Source organism: Pogona vitticeps, chromosome 6 (genome assembly GCF_051106095.1).
Source record: "Pogona vitticeps strain Pit_001003342236 chromosome 6, PviZW2.1, whole genome shotgun sequence".
Taxonomy (NCBI): domain Eukaryota; kingdom Metazoa; phylum Chordata; class Lepidosauria; order Squamata; family Agamidae; genus Pogona; species Pogona vitticeps.
The window spans coordinates 5156226-5178794 of NC_135788.1; the positions used below are offsets into that span (position 1 = coordinate 5156226).

At 39.3% G+C, this 22569-nt stretch overlaps 1 protein-coding gene across 3 annotated transcripts in view; it reads left to right on the plus strand.

Moving 5' to 3' along the window:
* CTDSPL (CTD small phosphatase like) overlaps positions 1-22569 on the plus strand; it is a 63116-nt gene that overhangs the window by 34891 nt on the left and 5656 nt on the right. Inside the window, exons 2-7 of one of the 3 annotated variants that reach the window (XR_013537649.1) lie at positions 4512-4666; positions 6644-6676; positions 9903-10004; positions 13710-13766; positions 18864-18956; positions 21843-22203. Coding sequence is in view for 2 of the 3 variants with exons in the window: in XM_073002824.2 (XP_072858925.2) it covers positions 4512-4744; positions 6644-6676; positions 9903-10004; positions 13710-13766; positions 18864-18956 (518 nt within the window). In the remaining variant the exon portion in view is untranslated. Of the gene's footprint in view, positions 1-4511; positions 4745-6643; positions 6677-9902; positions 10005-13709; positions 13767-18863; positions 18957-21842; positions 22204-22569 lie in introns of all 3 variants that reach the window. The other 2 variants (XM_073002824.2, XM_020806347.3) reach the window with 2 other exon arrangements.

A 22569-nucleotide genomic window follows, 5' to 3' on the forward strand; every position in this document is an offset into this window, starting at 1 on the left:
GCACTGATTAAAATAGAAGGTTGCATGTAACCCGAACTCAAAATCCAGTTGCTCAAAACTGAAATGACTTGAAAGTACTAATTCTGAAGTAATGTACTAAGTGGGGTGGGGGACAGATTTTATGGTGTAAGGTAAAGGTTCCCCTTGACATTTAGTCCAGTCATGTCCGACTCTAGGGCAGATTGCTCATCCCCGTCTCGAAGCCATAGAGCCAGTGTTTGTCTGTAGACAGTTTCCGTGGCCAGCATGACTAGACACGGAACGCCGTGACCTTTCCACCAAGGTGGTACCTATTTATCTACTCGCGTTTGAATGCTTTCGAACTGCTAGGTTGGCAGGAGCTGGGATAAGCAACGGGAGCTCACTCCATTGTGTGGATTCAATCTTACAACTGCTTGGTCTTCTGACATTGCAGGACAGAGGCTTCTGTGGTTTAACCCGCAGGGCCACCATGTCCCTTTATGGTGCTTTACTGCCTGGCGAATAATAGCTTTTTTGATCACTCGTTCATAGGGTTGCCATCTGTCAGAGGCAACCTCTCAGCACATAACAGCAACATACTTCTAGAGAAGCTAAATGTTGACTAGATTCAACAGCCAGCTCTGTGTATGTTGTTCATTCACTGTTTGTTGCACCAGGAGGTGTTCTAGCCAAGCATTTTTCTTCTTCAAAGTGTTATGGCACGTATCACTTCTACATGTGGATGTGCACCAAATTGACACCTGTGTTTCTAGATCCAGGTGCTTGAATAGAAGCCGGCTTATGTGTAACAAGATCAGGGGAAAGAGCAAAAATACAAAAGGGGTTACATTCTAATTCTACACATGCCTGCTCACGGAGAAACCCTAATGGCAAGCATTTTCCAAAATATTCTCTGATCTGAACTTGGTACAAATACTTTTAAATCATCATCATCTTAGAACTGCAGAACTGAATGGGACCTTATGGATTATCAAGTCCAGCCCCTGTCAAGGAGGCACAAGTGAGGAATCGAACTCTCTGGCTCCACAACCAGATGCCTAAGCCACTGAACTATCCAGCACTACCTTCCCTGTTTTCTAAAAACCAAACTGAAGTATATATGCATTTAATAATTGTTGCAAATTCCTTGAAATTCCAACTATTTTTTTTAAAAGGATTGTTGTTTATAGTATCAAGCAAGGTTTTCTGTTGCAGCTCCAGAACTCTGAAACTCCATACCAAATGAATTTCAGAGATTGGTGAGAACATCTATGTGCATCTGGTTCTAAAACTGAAATGTTTATCAGAGGTATTTTGTAGAAAGAAATGTGTGTTTGAAAGTCACTTGTGCAGTAAGGGTGAAGTCCTCTAGTCAGTTAATTGTAACTGTGCTCTATGGAACACCCAGAGAATTTTGAACTGCCTCCAGATAATCAACTGGTTTGTATCAGATGATTTATTTTTAAAAATTATTTAGATTTAGGGGTCACAAGGAGGATACCTATCAGTAATTTTCTCTCTTTATATTTTTACCTTTTTTCTGTCATGGTGAGTGTAGAGATCATGTATCCTAAAACACGTTGGGATTGGTGGTTTAAAAGGAACCTGACAAAATATCAAAATAAATACTGTAGAAATTATCCTGGCCAGTAGGCCTAATATAGGGAATCCATCCTCACTGTATAGGGTTGTGTAGTTACGCCACTTAATGACTTTATAGAGCCTGCTTCTGGTGTAATTTTTTTCCTACCCTAATACTAATCCTAGAGTTTGTTTCTAAACTGATTCTTAGGCTGGGACTCTAGAAATGCTTTGATAACACCTCATTACCCTGGATGCTACTAAGCTGCAATGAGAACACTCCACAGCAGTGAACCTCTGAGTTGATTGTTGAGCAGCAATTTTGCAATTAGTTTGCAGCAGCGTCTCTATAAAACACAATTTTTGTGGTGTAATGGAAGAATTAATGAGGAAGTTCATAAAAGCACTTAGGAAAGACAGAACAAGCAGCGTAACAGCACACACTTTCTGCATCTACTAACATGGTTATTAGATTGTCTAGAAATTCCCTTTGGAAAGTACAGCTGCTTCTTCTTCTATTTGTTTTTATCTTTAAATGGGTTTTCCCAAAGGCAATTAACAAACAGCAGCACACACTTTCTGCATGTACTAGCAAGGTCAGAAGATGAACAAGAAATTCCTTTCAAGGAAAGGAAAGGAAATTTTATTTTGAAAGAGTGATTCCCTTTCAGTCAATAAGGGACCGCTATCATAAACAACAACAAAAAGTTCAGTTTCGAAGAGTTAGACATGACTTAACAACTAAACAACTGCTGTGCAGTGGGATACCATTCGGTTGTATTGTGTCTTAACTTGCTCGGTTCAAACTCAATAGGAAGGCCAACCCCCCTTCCAAAAAACAACAACACGTGGTATAGACTAAACCATGGTGTTAACTATCCTATAGTCCAGTGTTTCTCAACCTGGTGGTTGGGAAAGTTATTTCTGGGGGAGTCGCGGGATGCCCTACCCCAAAAATAAGCCCTAGTTAAGTGAAAGCCCACCCTCCACCACTATACAGCAACCAGAAGATGGCATGACTGTATTTGAATAAATGTAGATTGTTGTACATGAAAAAAAATAAAACATCCCTTGCAAATAAGCCCTATTGCGTTTTCTGTAGCAAAAATTAATATAAGACCCGGTCATATTTTCGGGGAAACACGGTATGGATTTTCGTAACATACCTTGGTTTTGCATAGCTCTCAGCAGTGCTTCTTTTTTGATCAACATTTGTTTATTCCAGCCAAAAACATTCAGAAGCTTATAGTGCTCACATCCTATTTGGATAGAAGTAGACAAAAAGTTTTATAAGCATAGCGTAAAAGCCGGAGTTCCAGACGTTTTTCCATTGTAAATAAAAAGTACACTTTTGTTAAATAAGAACAAGGAAAGTTCAGCTGAGGCAAGACTTGATCCTTCAGTGCAAACCGAACGAACTTGGATTCTTTTGAGATTCTTAACCCTTTTAAATATTTGTGCTTGCTGTTTAAATTTTACAATTACAGGAGGCATCAAATATAGTTTTATATGAGTTGGCAGGGCGGTGGAGGAGAGACCAACCGGTAAAATCTGCTAATGGTGGACATCATCAGCAGTGTTCACATGGTAGTCAATTCTGTGTTCACATTTGTTTGTAAGAGTTACTACATGACTGTTTTTTAAAAAATGTCACCATCACATATTTAAAGTAATTCTTCACATTGGATATAATAGGGGGAATTACTAAATGTTTTTCACGCAAATGATTAGAAGAAGAGTACAACTAACATTCTAAATGCGCCAAAATAGTTAAGGTGCTTAAATTGAGAAATAGTAAAAAAAAGAGTTGCAGATTAAAGCAAAACAAAATAAAGAATTTAAAAAGACAAAAAAGTGATGGCACTTTCGTGGACAAGTCCACTTCATCAGACAACTGAATTCACATTAAAAAAAATACAAAAGTTAGTCTTTAAAGTGCCATGTTTTTGTCTTTTTTTAAAAAACTTTTTAAAAATTGTTTTCACCTATAATGCTTGCACAAACTAACACAGCTACCCCTTCTACAAGTAAAAAAGGGGAGGCTTTTTTGCAAGTGGCAACATTTATGTTAGTAATTTTAGTAAAAAAAAACTTTCCATAATAGCCTTTTTATAAACCCGGATAAACTTTCTTTAGGAATGCTATTGCTAAGTGCATTTAAAAGCCTGAGACTGATTCACAGAGCTCTGACTGTATACTGAAATATAGGTTGGTGATCTCTGGAATATTTGAAGATGCAATAGTAACCTATAAGCAATTCTTTCCTTTCACAATCTGATATGGTTTCTTTAGATTTCTTCAAAATGTTATAAGATTTTTGTCTTACATTGTCACAGATGAGCTAGTGGTTCCGGATTTCTATTGTACGTAGCTTAAGAAATCCACGATCTGCTTTGCACAGTGTATTTATATATGTAAATATTCAAGTATGAATGGGTCAGGTATATTTGTGCACTGTAAAATGTGGTGGGTACTTGTGTGTGTAAAGTTACTGCACAAATCCACAAACTGCCCGAAACCCTGTTGTGCATTCATGTAGTTGGAAGTAGTATAACTGACAGCAGCAAATTGACACTAATTAACAAGTCCCTGCTATAGTGGACAGTAACATGTTACACCATTGCCATTCTGCCAACATAATTATGCAACAGCATTTTGGTCAGTGAGAGAGACATAGCTTCTCTGAAATGTCCTTTTGTGTGTTTTCTTTATCACAAAAATACATGGCTGTACTGTATGGACACTTAACTGTTTTCCAAGAAAAACACGAACAAAACATCTGAAACTAGTCCCTGCTGGCTTGCAAATACAAAAGCCAAATGCTAACTTTTTCATGGAGACAATCAAAAGTAATGCTTTTTATGACATGTTTAAACTGAGCCAGTGACGTAGGTGAAAATATTGAACTGTTCCTTTAAAAGTCTTGAAAGCCTTTGCACATCTGATTTTCGTGTTGCTTTCCTTTTCAGTGTCCCAATGTAATCTCAGTCTGAAGAAGCAGAGGAGTCGAAGCATCTTTAGCACTTTATTCTGCTGCTTTCGTGACTACAATGTTGAGCCACCGTCTCCCAACAGCACCAGTGTCCTTCCTCCCTTGGTGGAGGAAAATGGCGGACTTCAGAAGGTTAGAGCCAGTCAGATTTGTACACAGGCTACTAAGGCGGTTGAAGAGTATAATCTCATTACTAATTGGACAGCAAATGTAAGTTAAGGAAGAAACATTTCTGGTCTGTTTCTGCTGTCATGCTGCCAGCTAACTGTCCTGCATAAGTGGATGTTCCTTTCCTCGTCTGCAAATTGCATCCATTCCTTCCTGACCTGCTGTAATAATAGGCTGCTGGGACACCAGACACCCTTAGCCAGGAGTTGCATGTAAACTAGGAGTGGGTGACACAGGGCCTGTGAACCACATATGTGCCCTAGATGAGTCATTTTTTGCAGTCAGCACCCCATTAAGGGTCCCCACTGTCTTTGCACTGTGAATTTAGTTGTGTGCTGCTGTCCATCCTGCCACTGAAATTCTGCTATGGCACTTCCACTTTAAAGCAAAGCATGCTAGAGATGGTCCATACCACATTTTGAGGCCAGTGCATGGTCTTGCTAAATGGTAACAAACTCATTTAATTAATTTCCTTCATGGCACTACAACAGAAAGATGTGGCTCCTGTAATTGCAGATGGTATCCACACCCAACCCCCCCGCCCCGAAGGAACCTGTCCCTATTCTAAACGATTGAGCTCTGCAGACACATAGGACCGCGGTATGGAAGAATTCTTTGTTTGCCCAATTCAAGCAGTCTATCATGACAGCAAACTGGGGGGGGAAATGGTAGAAATCCAAACAGGGAAGGGAGCGTAGGACAGTATGAAACGCTTTATTGCAACAGCTTGTTTCATCACTGCAGCATCTGAATTGGGCCTTTGCAGTGCCATGTGACTTCAGCTCTTTGTACTTTGCCTAACTCATCAGGTTTTTACGATGCCATAATTATCTTCCTCTGCTGACGTTGCAGTCCTGAATCTCTTGACCTGAATTTTACATCTCTGGTTGAAGGGACTTGGATCTTCTGGCATGGATATAAAGACACCTAAAGACCAAAACTGACATTTCTTGAGTTATAGGTTGATTTGGAATGTAATTAATAAGCAGCAGTTGTTATGTAGTCGATTAGTAGTCAGAACCTCAATATGGTACTCGAAATTAGAGGTGATCCTTCGTTTCCCAGCCAAACAACTGGTCTACAGTTTCGTGCCCTACCCACCCCAGCTGGTGCCCACTTAGAAGCAATGCCAGAAGGAGGCCAAGTGAGTGCCTTCTGGTGCCTCTGTAGCGCAGAGTTGATTGGTGATTTTGGTTCCAGAACCCTTACGCTTTTTCTGGTAATATATATTTCTAGACCTGAAAGGACCAACTCATAGCATCCCTAAAAAAAACCCTTAATACCCCAACATTTTTAATGAGGAAAAAAACTACTCATTCTTGCTTTGAAAAAAGCCCACCTGTGCCTAAAACATGCAAAATGGCCCGCCCCTGACCTCCTTGGGGTTTGGTGGTGCCGAGGGCCACAGGCAGCCTATGGCCAACCCTCTGTCAAGCCTTGTTATCTTAAGTTAGAGTTGCTACGACAAACCTAGAGAAATGAATGGTGATGGCAGAGTTTGAAAAGTGTAAAAGTGAGAAACCAACCCACTCGTATGTCTGAAAATACAATTGAACCTTTTGAGTATCTGTTTTGGGCAGAAGTTCACTTCCTTGTTTTCTTAAGATTTCTAAATGACAATTATTCAACGTGGATTAAATGCTTCTGCAGCATCAGCGTCTACCACTCCTATTTTTTAAAAACTGCTTGCAGATATTACCCATTGAGAATGTAGGGATTACCAGGAAGAGATGTACCTTGTGATTCTTGTCCATGTTTTTGTTGTACTAATGGAAGATCTTCATTGTGACAGTGCCGCATCTTCTTTTTACTTAACTGTTTTCTTAGCTGCCTTTCAAAGTTTATTTTGGGATGGTTTCAGTAATCCATATGATATATTTTTTTCATTCTGTTTTGAAATGCCTTATTCTGACAGTAACTTTCCGCCCCTTTCTCCACCAGGGTGACCAGATGCAGGTCATTCCCATTCCAAGTGTACGTATCTTTATTGCTTTTATTTTCAGTTCTTGGAGAATATTCTTAATTTTCTATTTGTTTGATAGTCAATCTCGTATGCTGATTCTAATTATATATTGCTTGCCATAGAGGTGTTCTCTTCTGATCAATATGATACTGACAGTGTTCTTATAAAGCAGAGAACTGTAGTTGTCAGGGGGTGGACAAAAAATGATACAAACAGGAACCAAAAGATGCACATAAAATTCTTCCATTGGTCTCGAGACTGTTGTGAAATGCTTGTCATTACTTCTTCCCTTATATACCTCGCTCCATAAGACGCACCTTTCCATAAGATGCACCAATTTTTTAGGAGAAGAAAACAGGAAAATATAATCTGTTTTCTTCTCTCCATAAGACGCACAGACTTTCCACCCCCCCCCCTGTTTTGTGGGAAAAAAGTGTGTCTTATGGTGCGAAAAATACGGTATACTGTAGCAGCAAACAATATTAATTGGCTCACATGGTACCCAAATATAGTAAACACCCAGTTTTTAGCTCAGTATGTAGGCTTCTTCATGATTTAGTGCAATTTGAAATAGAATTGGCTGACTGCAAAAAAAAGTGTTCTACCTGGCTGTATAGTCCTATTCTGCTTCCTGATTTTTATTGTATTGTGCCATATTGTGGTGACTGCCCAAATGAAAGACTGTTTGTAGCCATTGTTCTTTTGCAAATACTTGATGCTCCCTGCCTCCTTACAGTGTGGACACACACTGGTTTTAATAAGAGTCTTCTGTGATCCAAATATTTGTTCATCTGTTTTTAGTCAGTTTCCAGCTTATAACTCTCCCTATGTTACCTGTTTTTGTACTATACTGTATTTGCTTCACCTAATTAAGTGTCAAAGCTGGTTCCAGTATTGCTCTTTTACAACTAGGAGCTGTGCTTGCATTTCCTCCTATATTTAAAAATAGCCTCAAAGAGATGCACAGGTACTTTGAATTTTTTCCATTGGAGTACCCACATCTTCCTTGGGGGCTGTAATCTCTATTACCATTCTGTTATTTTTGGAGTTAGAGATGTCACCTTAGGCACTCCACTGTATCTTCCATGCCACAAAGGCACATAAGGAGCAGCCAGAAAACACGGTATCGTACTTTCCGCTTGAATGTCAGGTTGTTACTTTATCATGGTAATATAAAGTAAATATCTTGACACTTATTGGAAGCAGTATTTCTCCTTTTCTATCCCATATATAGGTTAGGTTTTAGCTAGAGACAGGGTTATTTAAGTACAGTATTGTTGCGTTATGTGTTATATTTATATGCAAGCGAGATCTGAAGGCCTTAGGAATAGACCTCAACAGATGGGAAAACCTGACATCTGAGCGTTCAGCCTGGAGGCAGGCACTGCATCATGGCCTCTCCCAATTCGAAGAGACCCTTGCCCAGCAGGCCGAGGCAAAGAGGAAGTCACAAAAGCAGCAAAAGCAGGGAGCCAGACAGGGGACAGATTGGATTTGTCTTCAGTGTGGAAGGGACTGTCACTCTCGAATTGGCCTTCTCAGCCACACTAGACGCTGTTCCAAGTTCTCCATACAGACAGAGCACATTACCATAGTCTCTCGAGACTGAAGGATGCCTATCCTATCCTATCCTGTGTTGAAAACCACACAAAATGTGTCCACAGTGGAGCGGTATGCAAACTGAAATAATAAATGAATAAATAAATATATGGGCTGTAATTTTGTTGCTTAGTGTAATAAGTTGCACTGGAATTGAGTTAACTCCCCCATAAGTTCCATTGATTCAAGTGGGCCTGCTCTAATTGTAACTTACTATACTATAATAACCTGCAACTAAAGTAAACTGATTTGAATCAATGGAACTTACGGAGCTGGCTTCCCGAATCCCCATGGCTTCATTGGGCCTTCTTACTAAGCAGCAGGATTTCAACCATGGTTTCCGTTATATGAGTAAATAATAATTTAGGATTTGGCTGTGCTAGATTATCATACAGCTTGATTTTCAGCATAAGAATTGTCACTGCAAGCAGAGAACAAAGCTTATGTTGAAAGGCAAACCACCTCCTGGAAAAACACAGGCAGGTTGCCAAGAGGGCATGAAAGAAGACCATGAACTGTATTGCAAAACCTACCCCCAAAAGTTCGGGGAGGCAACTTCCGTAGGGGCAAAGGGGTTGTCAGATGAGGGTCCCTGTTTCACTGTAGGAAGCTATGGTGGAACTTTGATGTATTTATTAAGGAACACAAGCAGCCATATTGTGAGTACATAATTTGTCATTATAAATATAATATCTTTTAATGCATGAGTGAAGGGGAGATCAAAGGTGAACATGGAAGAGGCAGAAGATGGATTTCTTTGCTGAGTAATGTCTGAGACTGTCTGGGCCTTAAGAGATGGAGACAGGGTGTGATGGTAACCAGAGTGGATTTGATTTAAATAAAAAAGGATTTTTTTGACTATTTAAACTTTTTTAAAAAACATTTTTATTTAAATCATGATTTAAAATGTTTATTTTTTTAATGATTTAAATCACTCTGATTTTTTTTAAAAATTAAAGATTTTTATCCACCTTGATGGTTGCCAGCCTCAGCAACTGAGAAGGCACCTTAAGAGAGAGAGAGAGAGAGAGACTTCTGCTAGATGTAATAAAGGATGCTGTCTTTCCTTGCATTCGTGTTAGTTGACCTCTGACTCCAGCTAATGGGGATGATGAGGAAAGTAGAGAAGGGTGCTGTTATAGAAGGGTTATTCCCAGCAATATCCTCTTTCTTAGAAATGAGATATGAGGTTCTCATACTTCTTCTGGGAGCATCTCTATTCACAGAAGCTTCACAGTTTATGGGTTGCCCATAATCCACAAGGTTCCACACACGCACGCACGCACGCACGCACGCACGCACGCACGCACACACACACACACACACACACACACACACACACACACACCAGCTTCCCTATACCCACTCTGAATTGCAAAATACACCAGTAAATTCTCTTTCCTTAATGCAAATTGTGCTCCTGAGAGGAATTTAGGGGAATGCAATCTGTCTTGTGGCTTAGACTTTACTCATGCGGAGACTAAATCTGGCCTTAAAGGGTTTGTTTTTAAAATTAGAGCAGGTAGTCTGGTTGTATACTCTCATGTCTTGGGGGGCATGATTTGTATTGTGTGATTGTTGCAACTTCAGTAGGGATGTGTTTCTAACATCTTATGTTATCCTGTGCCTTCCATTTAGCCCCCAGCTAAATACCTCTTGCCAGAAATGACAATATCTGATTATGGGAAGAAATGTGTGGTCATTGATCTAGATGAAACACTAGTACACAGTTCCTTTAAGGTATGTATACTGCTCACTATTCTTCACTGTTGACTGATACAGTTATTAATATGACATTGACATATTGACCATCTTTCCCAACCAGATGCCCTTCTGATGCATTGGATGAAAATCCCATGGCCAGCATTACTGTCATAGTGCAGCAAATCTAGAGGGAAAGAAGAAAAATACATTGTCCTTCAAGAATTCTCCAAAAAGTATTCAAAAATGAGCTTTAGGACCCCTCCCTATTTTGGAAGAGAGACAGTTGCACTTCATGCTAGTTTACATACAGCCTCAAATCCCCTTAACTTTTCAGGGGGGGCAGTTGAGTTTTCATTTAATTAAACTCAGTTCTTTATTCAAAGATCAGTAGAATTTTGTTTAGAGTGAATGTCACAACAGCAATCATCTTAGTCCCTTCTAGTGCTTCTCAATCACTGTAAACATCAGTGATGGTTAGATACATGTGTGTGCTTCTTATATTTTAATTTTAAGTGGTGACGTCCTGCTCTCCACCAAATTTCATACCTACAGTGACTGTGGAAAGGTTTGAATTGTTTGTTGACATACAGTGATGCCCCACTTGACAATGATAATGCGTTCCAGCAAAATCACTGTTAAGCGAAGTCATCAAGCAGAAAAAAAATCCCCATTGAAATGCATTGAAAACCGGTCAATGAGTTCCAATGGGGGAAATACCTCATCGTCCAGCGAAGATTGCCCATAGAGAACTGCCGATCAGTGTTAAAAATTGCTGTAATGCGAAGCTTCCATCTGGAAAGCAGCCATTTTGAGAAGGCAGGGAAGCCATTTTGCAGAGCTGGAAAATACAGGCTCCTAATCAACATAAAGCGGATTCCCCCCATTGGAACCATTGTTTTGCGATCGCAATAGTGATCGCAAAAATTTCATCGTCAAGCGATTTCAACATCATGCAGAGTAAGCGTCTAGCGGGGCACCACTATATATAGGTAAGTAGGTATTTCAGACATATAGTCCTGTGGTGTCTTGGTTCAGATAACTATGTTTCCATTCTGACAAACTACATTTTACTGGAATGGAAACCAGCAGCAAGCTCAAGCATTCTTTCCCAGTCCATTGTGCAATTGCCCACTCACCTTTAGAGGGTTCTTTCTGATTTGATATGTCAGAATTTCCCTCTGATGTCCAAATGTCAACAGGGTTTAAGCTCTCTTTGTGAGCAGGATTGCATGGAATCTGATTCAGTTTGTAGAGTGTGCTTTAGCCACATTTTACCAGTTCAGGAGATGTGTAAAAGTCGCTTTTTCAAGCCAGGAAGTCTCTTCTGCAGCTGGCCATATGGGAGGAGGGTAGAGGTTGGTGTTCTTCAACTTTGTCACCAGTGCCTGCTCCAAAACTCATAATTTATTGGGCAAACAACATTATAGAAGAACTGTGCCACTGCACTTCCAGGGTCAACTTTTAAAATAATTGCTTCTCATGTAAATGTGAACGCACGCTACAGTCTGTTTGGAGACTTATTTCCAAGTTCCCTGCCTTTTGAGATCAAGCAAGGGATGACCTGGAAGAGGGCTTTCCCTATTATGATGGAATGCCTACTGCAAAGAAGTTTGGTTATAGAATCTGAGAGGACCAGGCCTTTCGAGCTTCCGATGTGGTATAAATGATTCTCTTCCCCCACAGTTCCATGTTTATACTTATATAATTTAATATTGTTATATTTTGCTCCTGCTATGTTTCCCATTTGTTAGCTTACTTGGAAGTCTTGCAAACTGAAAGACAGCATTGGCTGTCTAAAGTATATAAATACAATAAAATTGTCGTCTCCCCCCCCCCATGATGCCCATTGTATGCATATTGTTAATGCTGGATGGCCTGAAATGAATTCCATAACAGCATAATAAAACCATAAGATGAATTCTGTTGGATCAGACCAAAGTTCTACAAAATCCAGTGTTCTATTTCTCACAGAACCAGCAAAGAGCCTTTACAGCTCCTTAAAGACTGACAAATTATATTTGGTAGTATCTTTCATGGACAACAGCACAATTCTTCAGAGGTTCACAGAAGCTTAAGCCAAATATAACACATTTGTCTTAAGGTGCTCCAGAGTTTTTTGTTTCAACAGGCTACATTTCCATCTCCAACAGTGGCCAACCAGAGATCTGTAGGGATCCTCCAAGTAAGACAACAGTCCTTTCCAGCTCTTGTTCCCCAGATAAGGGTACTCAGAGATACACTGGCCCCAGTTCTGGACAAAGGGTATATGTAGGTGTTGTGATTAGTAGCCTTTGATAGCCTTGCTTTCTAAACAATTTGTGTTTCGCTGGTGGTCATCACATCTCATGTAGTGAATTACATAGTTCAGCAATGGTGAAATCATTAACTTGTGTTCACATTTCTTTAGGTGATTGTAGCATGACAGTTGAGTTGAGTTGTAGGGGATACAGTTGAGCAATGCTGAGGAATGAAAGGAGCCTTAGTTAGATTTATGTGATATAAAATAACTGGGAGAAGCCATGAATATTTCAGCCACATTGATAGAAATTCACATCACTGGCTACTGCAGGGTAGGATAAATGCCTGTGGATGATGTCATTTTTAGAAAAGATTATTTGCAGCACTGTTCCTTGAACTCGTTTATTTCCCCATGAGGAATATTCATCTTAAGATTTTATGGGCCATATAAATCTTTCTGCAAGTGACTAGTGCATTTGCGAAGTTGTTAAAAACGGTCCAAAGAACCACAAAGAAAAGACAGATGGAAGTCTCGTAAATATTATTTGACCAGGGGGAATTTTGGACCGATTCTACCTTTATAAAGGTGAAGAAATGTTAAGAACAACATTCACCACTACAGTGGAATAATTGGGTTCTTGCAGTGGAAGAAAGGCAGACAAGACATGACATTAAGTAATTCTTTCCTTGTAAATTAAAACTTTGCTACTCTGTTTCTTTTTTAAAACAAGTACAGTAATCTAGATAAATAGCTATAAATTCTTATTTACTAAAACATGAAACAATATTAAGCTTTCTTTATAGCTTGTGAGTTATTTCTTAGTGGACATTTTGTGAAACCTAGAATGTTGTGCAACGCTGTTTGAATTAATAGAAAATGAATGCCCTAAATGCCACCCAAAAACCTGATCTGTTCATAAAAGGACTGAATCTTGAGTTGGTAGAATGCACAGCACCTCTGTCACTTATGAATTCTCCCATATGTAAAGAAAAGAGAAGGAAAAAGAAAGCATACCCTGCAAGTAGAAAAGTAGTACAGTATGTTAGAAACAAAAGAAAAATGAAAAAGACAAAAACATTGTGGCACCGTAAAGACTTACTTAACAATTTAATGTAAGCTTTCATGGACCTTCTTCACCCACTTCTTCAGACATATGAGGTGGAATACAAAGACCACACAGTAAAACAAAATAAAGTATCTACTTGTACCGTGAATAAGAGCATTTTGACAGTCATTGTTTCTATCTTGCAAATCTGAAGGTCCAAATGTGTTTGTGCAATAGATTTGTGGGGGTGTGCGCAAATATTTGAACAGAATAATTTTCCAGCTGTTCACCAGTTCTAAAGGATTCTTCTGTGCCAGTTTTGTTAATGAAATTCTGCAGATTTCTGTGGAGCTGTGCTTTCACTCTCAATATTTTCCTCCAGTACATGGCAGGGGAGGGCTTCTCTTAGTACAAAATCTCCCATTTTCTAAAGCTCATCTTGTTTTCATTTTTCCAGCCAATTAGCAATGCTGATTTTATTGTTCCAGTTGAAATTGATGGAACTATACATCAGGTGAGCATTGTTGCTGTGATTGCCATTCTGTTTGTGTATGTGGGTGGAGAGGTACTTTTCACATCCGAATGATTTTTAAACTGGAGACTTGTCTTGCCCATTTTATCTTTCGTTGGAGAACTTCAGATGTAGTCTCCTGTCATATGAAAGGGACATACACAGTCAAAAAATGATGCCATGTCAAGGAGGGAGGAACAGATAGCTCCTTAGCAAAACATAAATATATATATATATATCCTGTAGAAAAGGATGGATTGATACTTCCATATCTGAAAAAGTTATCTCTCCCCCCCTCCCCAGACTGTTAAACTACAATGACAGAGGATGAAGTTTCATATCTCTTGCAGAGGTCTCAAACACTAGATTTAGATCTGACATCTTTTTGGATGGCATCTTGTAAAATGTGTAATATTTGGTAGACTGTTTTAAGGACTGTGAAAGAGATTATGGGATATGAAGCAGATTCTCTTCCAGAATTGAGTTTTAGGTTATATTGAACTGTTCAAGGTGCAGAATTAATTATGTGCTTGTTAATTGCTGCAATACATTGTTTGTGGGTAGAAATCTTACCATCCACACGATCTGAATTTAGTATGGGTAGGAACATAATGTATTTAACTAAACTGTATATTATGAATGGAGGAAAAAAGAATGTATGCCTAAAAATTTGTAGAAAAGATCAGCTTGTTTATTAATCACTGAAATGTACATTTTCACGATGATATACACCCTTATGCATTACTTTTTCTTACATAATTTTGCTGGTAGTATCTATGTAGGTATAAAATCTTGTCTTCAAGATAATACTGTCTGATAGATTAAAAGTAGATGGTATCAGGGCAGGGAGCATTTAACTGAAAATCCTTGAATTCAGATATGAAATGATTGAACTGTTAACTACAATATGGAAGATATCACTACACCAAAGAGTTGCCAAAGTAACATGAGATTTATATTCAGTAGTAGGGGTGAACAAGAAAAGCTAGCCTAGTGAGTGACTAAAAGTTGATTCAGCAAATAAGAGCAAACTGTGTTGCGATCTCATCAAGAAATGTAACTATAATCTTAACTTCATAATTGATATACTGGACAATAAGCCCTCTAGCACGTGTGCCTTTGTCATCTCATTGGTAAAGATATAGATCTTCTGATGTACTTGCCTGTAAGTTCAAGTATGGGCACATCTCTCGGTCATTATTTATGGTGAAGCCATAAGCCGCCCCGAGTAGACATGGTCTAGAGGGGCGGGCTATAAATTTAATGAATAAATAAATTTAGTTATCATTCATTGTTTTGTTTTTAGTATACCAGTCTTCCTGCTTACTTCTTTCATAAAGTATATTCCAGAAAATAAGAATAAAATTGATCTCTTTTACACGTGATGAGCATGTTAGGCATTTGATCTCAAAAAGAAGAAACAGTGTTGCTTAAAATAATCTTGGCCAAGAATGTAATTTTTAGTCATACCAAAGGTTGCTATAATTTTATTTCCTTGGATTTCAATTGGAGCTAAACTCTTTCTCTGCACACCATGTGGGCTTACTTAAAACTTCATACATTTTTTTAAGAAGCACTGTTTACTGGTTCATTTTACTGCTCTGTTTTCCAGAAAGCTCCTTCAGCTCTTGATTTCCATAGCAAATTATGTACTTTGTAATTCAGTCTGCTTCCCTCTCTCTGCCTAATTATTTGGTTGCAAAAGTTGATGTTAGTCTTGGAATCCACAGATCCCCCTGAGTCCAAAGTTTCATTTTTCCTAGTGTGTGGTCAAGGAAGGCCTAGGGGTGGCCTTCTACATCATAGTGCCCTCTCTCTGTTGGCCAAGACGGCTGTAAGGCATAAGGGCTTCCTTTTCCCGTATGAACTGGAAATTGTTCTTTGATCCTTCGTTTCCATGATTAGCAAGGTGGCAGTTGGGTTTTTATTGTGGGAGGGGGCAGGGTTCAGACTGTGGATCATTAACACAAGGCACTGATTTCTGAGTTCAGTTCCTGTTAAAGAGCATTTTAATCTTCTGCTCCTTTGATCAAGAACACTACAGTTGTTTGCTTTTTGCATCCTCTTAATAGTTTTTGTCTCTGTTTATTCATTTTCAATTATTCTACATTGCTCAAGCACATTTTTGTGTGAATCCGGATAACGTCTCAAAGAATTATCTGTGCTGCAGATGTAAGCTGACTGAACAAACATCCTTTCTCCCATAGGAACCTAGGAATTGTAGGGGATTTTTTGTGGGGATCATCTAAGCAAATTGCCATAGCCTTCATGCTACAATGGCCAGTATTATTTGAGGCAAAGCATGACAATTACCCTGAAGCCTGTGTATATGCCTGCCATGTCAGTAGAGACTGGGTCACCTATTGCTCACAAATACCAATCTTTATTTAACTTTCTCCAGCCTGGATTAGTCTCTCATTTCAGTACACTGTTTTACAGAGACAGAAAGCACAAGAAGCTTGCCCTTAAAAAAAAATTAAAAATCATATGCCAGCCCATTTAATCCACTCCAAGTAAAAGGCATTAGTGATTCAGTCTTACCCTCTACTAAAGGCAGTGTGGCTCATCAACAATAACGTGGGGGAAATTTCTTAGACTGCTTTCATTCCAAATAGCTAACAAACTTCTGTAGCTATTTATTAACCTGGTTTTCCAGCTCTGTGATAACCTGGCAGTCTCCCCTTCTCATCTGGTTCAGCCGCATTACCACCTGAAATGACTGGTGACTACATTTAATATACCTAAGAAACATTTCAAATCTCCTTTGTTTAGAGAATCACTCCTGTATCAAAGTATTACAGAGTTCTGACTTCACATGTGAAGGGTATGTCTGAACTGCTAAATTTGCAGTTTCCCAAACAAGCCATTACAATTGTACTGTTCAGGGACTATCCGAAAATTTTATTTTCTTGAATGTACAACTCGTTCTTTGTCCTGAATCCAGGTTGACCGTTGGAAGTGGGAGGTGCAGAAATCTCAGGCATAATGTAAATCATAGAACAGTGTGCTTTTGAGCAGGTGCCGTGGATTGGACAGTCATAGTCCTCACATTCCCTTCAGAGGCTATATGTTAAATCAAACTAAGATCTATATCGATTTTTTGATTCTCAAAAGTGGTGGGAGGAGACACAAAGGAATGGTGATTTCTGTGCATAGTATAATGTGACTGTTAGTTAATATTCTCTCCCTAAAGGATAGTTCTCCTTCAGCCAGTATTTCAGAAGAGGCTGTGACCCGGTTCAAGTAATCCAGGATAGGCTGTGTGCCTTCTTAATGGCCTATCCTTGATTACTTGCACTGGGGGGTAGCCACAACACAGTGGACCGAACGCTGGAAGACTCATCCACATGTCTTCTCTCAACTCTTACCGCAAGGAGTCCCATAGCAGGAGATACTAGCATGCCAGATGTTGGTGGTTTGCTGTCCATGCCAATGTCCTTTCTTTCCCATCTTCATCCAAGATGTAGAGCAAGATTAAACACAAGACAATACCCCCTGGCTCATTCCGCAGGAGAACTCTCCAATACTGTCGAAGTATGGTTTCATGCAGTTTTCTAGAAAAAGGATTAAAATAGTAACGCCATATGGCATTCAATATGATGCTAAATTCCTCCCATATATCTGTCCCCACGGTATATGCACTACTGTTTTAGAAACTTGCAGCTGAATGCCTTTTTTAAAAAACAGGAAGGATATGAAGGTAATGAATAAATAATGCCAGGAGCTGCCCACCATAGGAAGATACCAGGCTAGTAACATCACCAAAAATCATGCCTGAAAAAACAACATGGGACAACACAGCAAAATGTCTAAGCACATCTAGCAGTGATGTGGCACAGTGGTTACATTGCTGTCCTACAGCCAAAACTGTGCTCACGACATGGGGTTCAATCCCAGGTAGCCGGCTCAAGACTAACTCAGCCTTCTATCCTTCCGAGGTCAGTAAAATAAGGACCCAGCTCGCTGAAGGGGACAATGTGTAGCCTGCATAATTCACTTGTAAACCGCGCAGAGAGTGCTTGAAGCGCTGTGGGGTGGTATATATAAGCAGCACACTTTGCTTTTTTTTGCTTTTGCTTTGCTGTTTCTCGATTTTTTTTCTAAAGTGGATTCTAAATTGATCATCTGGTATAAAAGAAATGACTATCTTTGATTGGACATATATATCTTGGGAATGGAACGAAAGAGTTGATCAAAGCAATTGCCAGAAAAATCAAACAAGCTGTGGAGAATTCTCATTTATGTTATTACCCTTACCCCAAATTGTATGTTAGTGTCAACTTGCATTGGTGTGTTCTCCAGGTGAAGTTGTGTGCTGATTGTATTCACTGTCAAGGATAGAGATCCTTATTTAGCAAGACATTCTAATCAGTTACTTTCCTGGGAAGTGAGAAGTGCCACCATGGATATACCAATCTATAAATATGACTTATAAAATGGACATTCATAGCAGGGAGATAAAACAAGAAAGGAAATAACATGCATTGTTAAAAAAAATTTGTGAAGCCCATTCAGTAGTTTTATTGGTGTACACCTGTGTTTCGTACAGGCTTTATAATGAATTCTGTTGTGGGGAGGTTGCTGTAAAATGATCTCGAGAACAGTTAAACACAGGGTTCCTTCCTTCCTTCCTTCCTTGCAAATGGCTCTTTTTAAGAGCGTGACATCTTGAATGCTGAGTTCCTAATGTATTTTGGTTTATTCATTTATTCAAATTAACTCACTTTAAAATTAGTCTTTCAGTCCTCTGTCTTTTGGTTATCAAGAAAGATTCGCTGGTTATAGCTTCTGTAATGTGGAAAGCTAGCTGTTGTCATTCTGAAGACATAGTTTATTTTTTTGCAAAGGACAAAATTGAAGCCTTCTGGTCTTTGTTTTCTGCTTTAATTACCCACCCTGAAAACATTCTGGGTTTACCGTATCCATGGATCCTACCTATTTGGGAACAGTAGATAAAACAATTATGGAGCAGTTTTGGGTTTTTAATCCCCCAACATGTCTGTTGGGTCAGTCTCATGCATTAGAGGTGTGCACTGTCTGGAAATTTTGTCTTTCCTGAATTTCAACTGCTGTCATTTCCGCATCCTTTCTTATTTTTAGGTTTATGTATTAAAACGGCCACATGTGGACGAGTTTCTCCAGAGGATGGGAGAACTCTTTGAATGTGTGTTATTCACCGCCAGTCTAGCAAAGGTAAGCCATGCCGTTCTTCCTTTCTTTTTTGCCTTGGGTATTTTTTGTTTTTCAAAGACTCCTCAAATTAGCTAAAGCAAATGTAAAGGGCCTGAAGATTCTGTAGTGCTGGAAAAACCTTTGTAGCATAATAAATGTGAAGGGTGTCCTCTCTCTCTCCTTGCTGAGAGTTGTTCTTCAGTATTGAACGACTGCTGTCCAGGGCTTCAGAAGAGCCACTCAACAAGTTGTTTGTCAAATGAAGGAGTGAGTCCTTTCAGAAACGGGGCCCAGAAAAAGCTCAGGACTATGGTGGTGTCCTTCAAATTTGGATAGTCTTCCCTCTCCCTTCCACCTCTCTCTCTCCCCCCCCCTTTAAAATCTTCCCAGGTGATGCCCTGTTTACCTGAAAGACCTTTAAAAGTTGGATTTCCTTTGCATGTAATATCAAGTAAGGACAAAATAATTATCTTAATCTTCCCCCTTTTCTTCTGCTTCTTTATCTGGCAGCCTGTACTTTTGTCTGCTAGTGTGTGGGTAAGTGTTTCCATGGTAACAATATCACATATGAGCTTGTCTCATAATGTAGCCTCCGTGTATTGCTCATGATGCCAATATGAAAGGCTTTTTTTTTTAGTTACCATGGTTATTTGGGGAGGGACAAGGTAAAGAGAAGCATGGGAATAAATATCTTATTACATAAAGTTGTATTTGAGATCTGGGCACAGATGCATTCTGTCCAGTTTAAAGCCATGCTGCTCTAGACAACTAAGAGCAGAGATTTCATGTCGGTAAAAAAAAAAATACAAAACACATCTTAACACATTGTGCTTTTAGTTTTTTAAAACATTTCTTGCAATGAGCTGGAATTTATATCTATATTTGTGAGTTTGTGCTAGCCTAGATAGAGGGGAGAACTATTTTTTGTGCACTCTGTTCTGTTTTGTAGAAATTTGGTAGAAATAGTAGCGCACATAGTAAACTCCGCTGTAACTGTGTTAGTCCTGTGCTGTTTTCAGTAGTGCTTGTAGTCGTGGTACATAACAGTAAAAATGAAATCTGATTGTTCTCTTTGGTGGAAAATGAGGAGGTCAGGCTTCTTATCCTTTGAGAAATGGAAGTATTAGGGGGAAAGTCTCTTAGCAAACAGAATGGAAGACGGGGGTAGCTGTATGGTCCAAACAAATTAAATCCAAATGCAAAAATGTGTGATAACTTTATAGACCACTATGATTATTATTTTTTTTAGTCGTCTGTAAAGGTATGACCTATTTTTGCATTTCAGTTTTGAAGTTGAAGAGAACTCTCTGTGATCCAATGACATGCTTCCCAAACTGTTACACAACATTGTCTTATGCATAGTAAAGACTACGAATGACATGTTAGCTCTGCAAACCTATCCCTATTCTTTTTTTCTGGTCTGAGGCAGGCTGGTTTGTTGGATGAAGTAGGTGGATGCTCCTTCATAGCTTAAGCCTGTGTGCTTTTGCTCATGATTCATTGTCTCAGTAATGATCACAACGGTCCACTCAGTTCGCCATAAAACAAGATTTTATTCGGATATGTTTGGCTAGGATTAGGATCCTTGCTGCTTGTTTATAGGCAGATACCAGAAATAAATAGTAGCGTTCCTTTTTGAAGGGGATGGACAGGATCTTCACTGCCTCCACCATTTTGAACGGGAAATCAACACTGTTAACATTCTTCCATTTTCCCACCTTCCTATCTCTCTCTCATTTTTTTACAATGAGTGCTTATGAATGATGTCACTTTTTGGGCTGCTTACCAAACCCTCCTTCCTGTTGAAACAATGCAGAGGGCTTCTGTGGTCCAGCCTTTTCATGTGCCCAAGGATGGGATTTCTGTTGACCAATAAAATAGTGTTCTACGTGACATTAGCCCAAAATTAGACTTGTTTTTCCATGACGTTTTAAAGCTAATGGAATTCAGATTTTTTGAAATAGACTCTTGCCTGTGAAAACTCACATCCAAGTATCTGTTTTAAATACATTTTTAAGATCTGTTTGATGCTTTATTCTTCGGGAAAGCTTTTAGTGCTCCAATACAAGCAGAAGGGATTATTTATGTTGCTGTGTGTTTCGTGTGGTCCTGAGTTTCATGTATTTTATTGCCTGTTTTATACTGTAGCTTGCTGTGGTTTGGCTAATCAAGCAGAATAAATTAATAAGATATCTTGCCTCTGAAGTGCTTTTTCAACTTGTTAGGAAAGTCCAAGTCCAAAGAAAGAGCAGACCATCTAATCTGAAAACCGTATCAGTGATTACATGTTCAGCGGTACAAATTCAGCATAAAATTCAGAATAGCAAGAGAGCCAGGAGCTTTGAAGCAAAAACCCAGGTAGCAAGACCCAGGCTTCCTTTGTCACAAACATTAGCTTAGATATTCTTCCTTTAACCTGGTAATGTTTAAAAAGCCTATATCATCATCTTAGAACTGCAGAGCTGGAAGGGACTCTATGGCTTCCTCCTCCTATCAAGGAGGCCCAGTGGGGAATCAAACACCCAACCTCTGACTCCGCAGCGAGATACCTAAACCAGTAAGCTATCTAGCAGTTAACAACCTGTCATAAGATGCTGATTGATGCCGTTTCTCTTATTAGCAACCAAATTCATGTGCCTGAAATTGTTTAAAACTCCTGTCTCCAAGTGCGCTTATGAAACTGGAGAGCTGTCAAATTGCTGCTCCTAAAATTCAATATTATGCAAGAATCCTGGCCTTAAGAGTGAGAGATTTGTCATGCTTCTTATAACATCTCTGTTGAAAATCCGCTCCTCAACCCAATAGGTTTGGATTGATCTATTTAAATTCTTGGATGTCCTCGTGTGATAGAATACAAATACAGTACCTTGGTGGATTCAGTTGACTGCACTTATGATGTTTTTGCAGACCTGCACATTGAACACAAAAGGATTTCTGGTTGCAGAATGGTTGTAGTCCTACATCTCCATCATTCTTTGAGCTACACATTCTTACAGCTTGGGTCCAGGCTACCTGAAGGACCTTATCTCCCCCTGTGAGCCTTGTCAGCATTTAAGAGGGTCAGAGGACCATTGTCCATTGACAGCGCAGGCACAGTTGATGGGGACAAGAGGATCTTCTCTGGCAGCTCCCCAGTTATGGAATATTCTTCATCAGGAGATCAAGCTGGGTCCCCCTCTCCCCTTTATCCTTCCATCAACAGCTGAAGATCCACCTTTTCAGGCAGACCTTTAAGAATCATGATTGAGTCCCTCAACGCCTTTTTAAAGTTAAGATAGTTAACATTTATTTGCGTTTAATTATCCAGTTGTGCTTTAATTAGCATATAGTTTAATTTTTAAAAAATGTTTAACCTATTATGTTTTTAATTCTATTCTTTTTAATATTGTGAGCTGCCTTGGGTCCCCTCGTAGGGAGAAAGGCAGCCTATAAATAAAACAAAGTAGAATGCCTGAGCAAGATTTGTGTTGATTCAGCAACTGGCCAGGCCTTCTTTTTCCTCAACTTTGGATACACTTTTGAAGTCAATGGTCAGGATCCAAAGACGCAGTAAAACTAGTGGGATGAGCCCAAGAAAGCTCAGTCACTCCCTGAAGCACTTTTGAAAATCAGATGTTCTAAAAACAATTGCTGT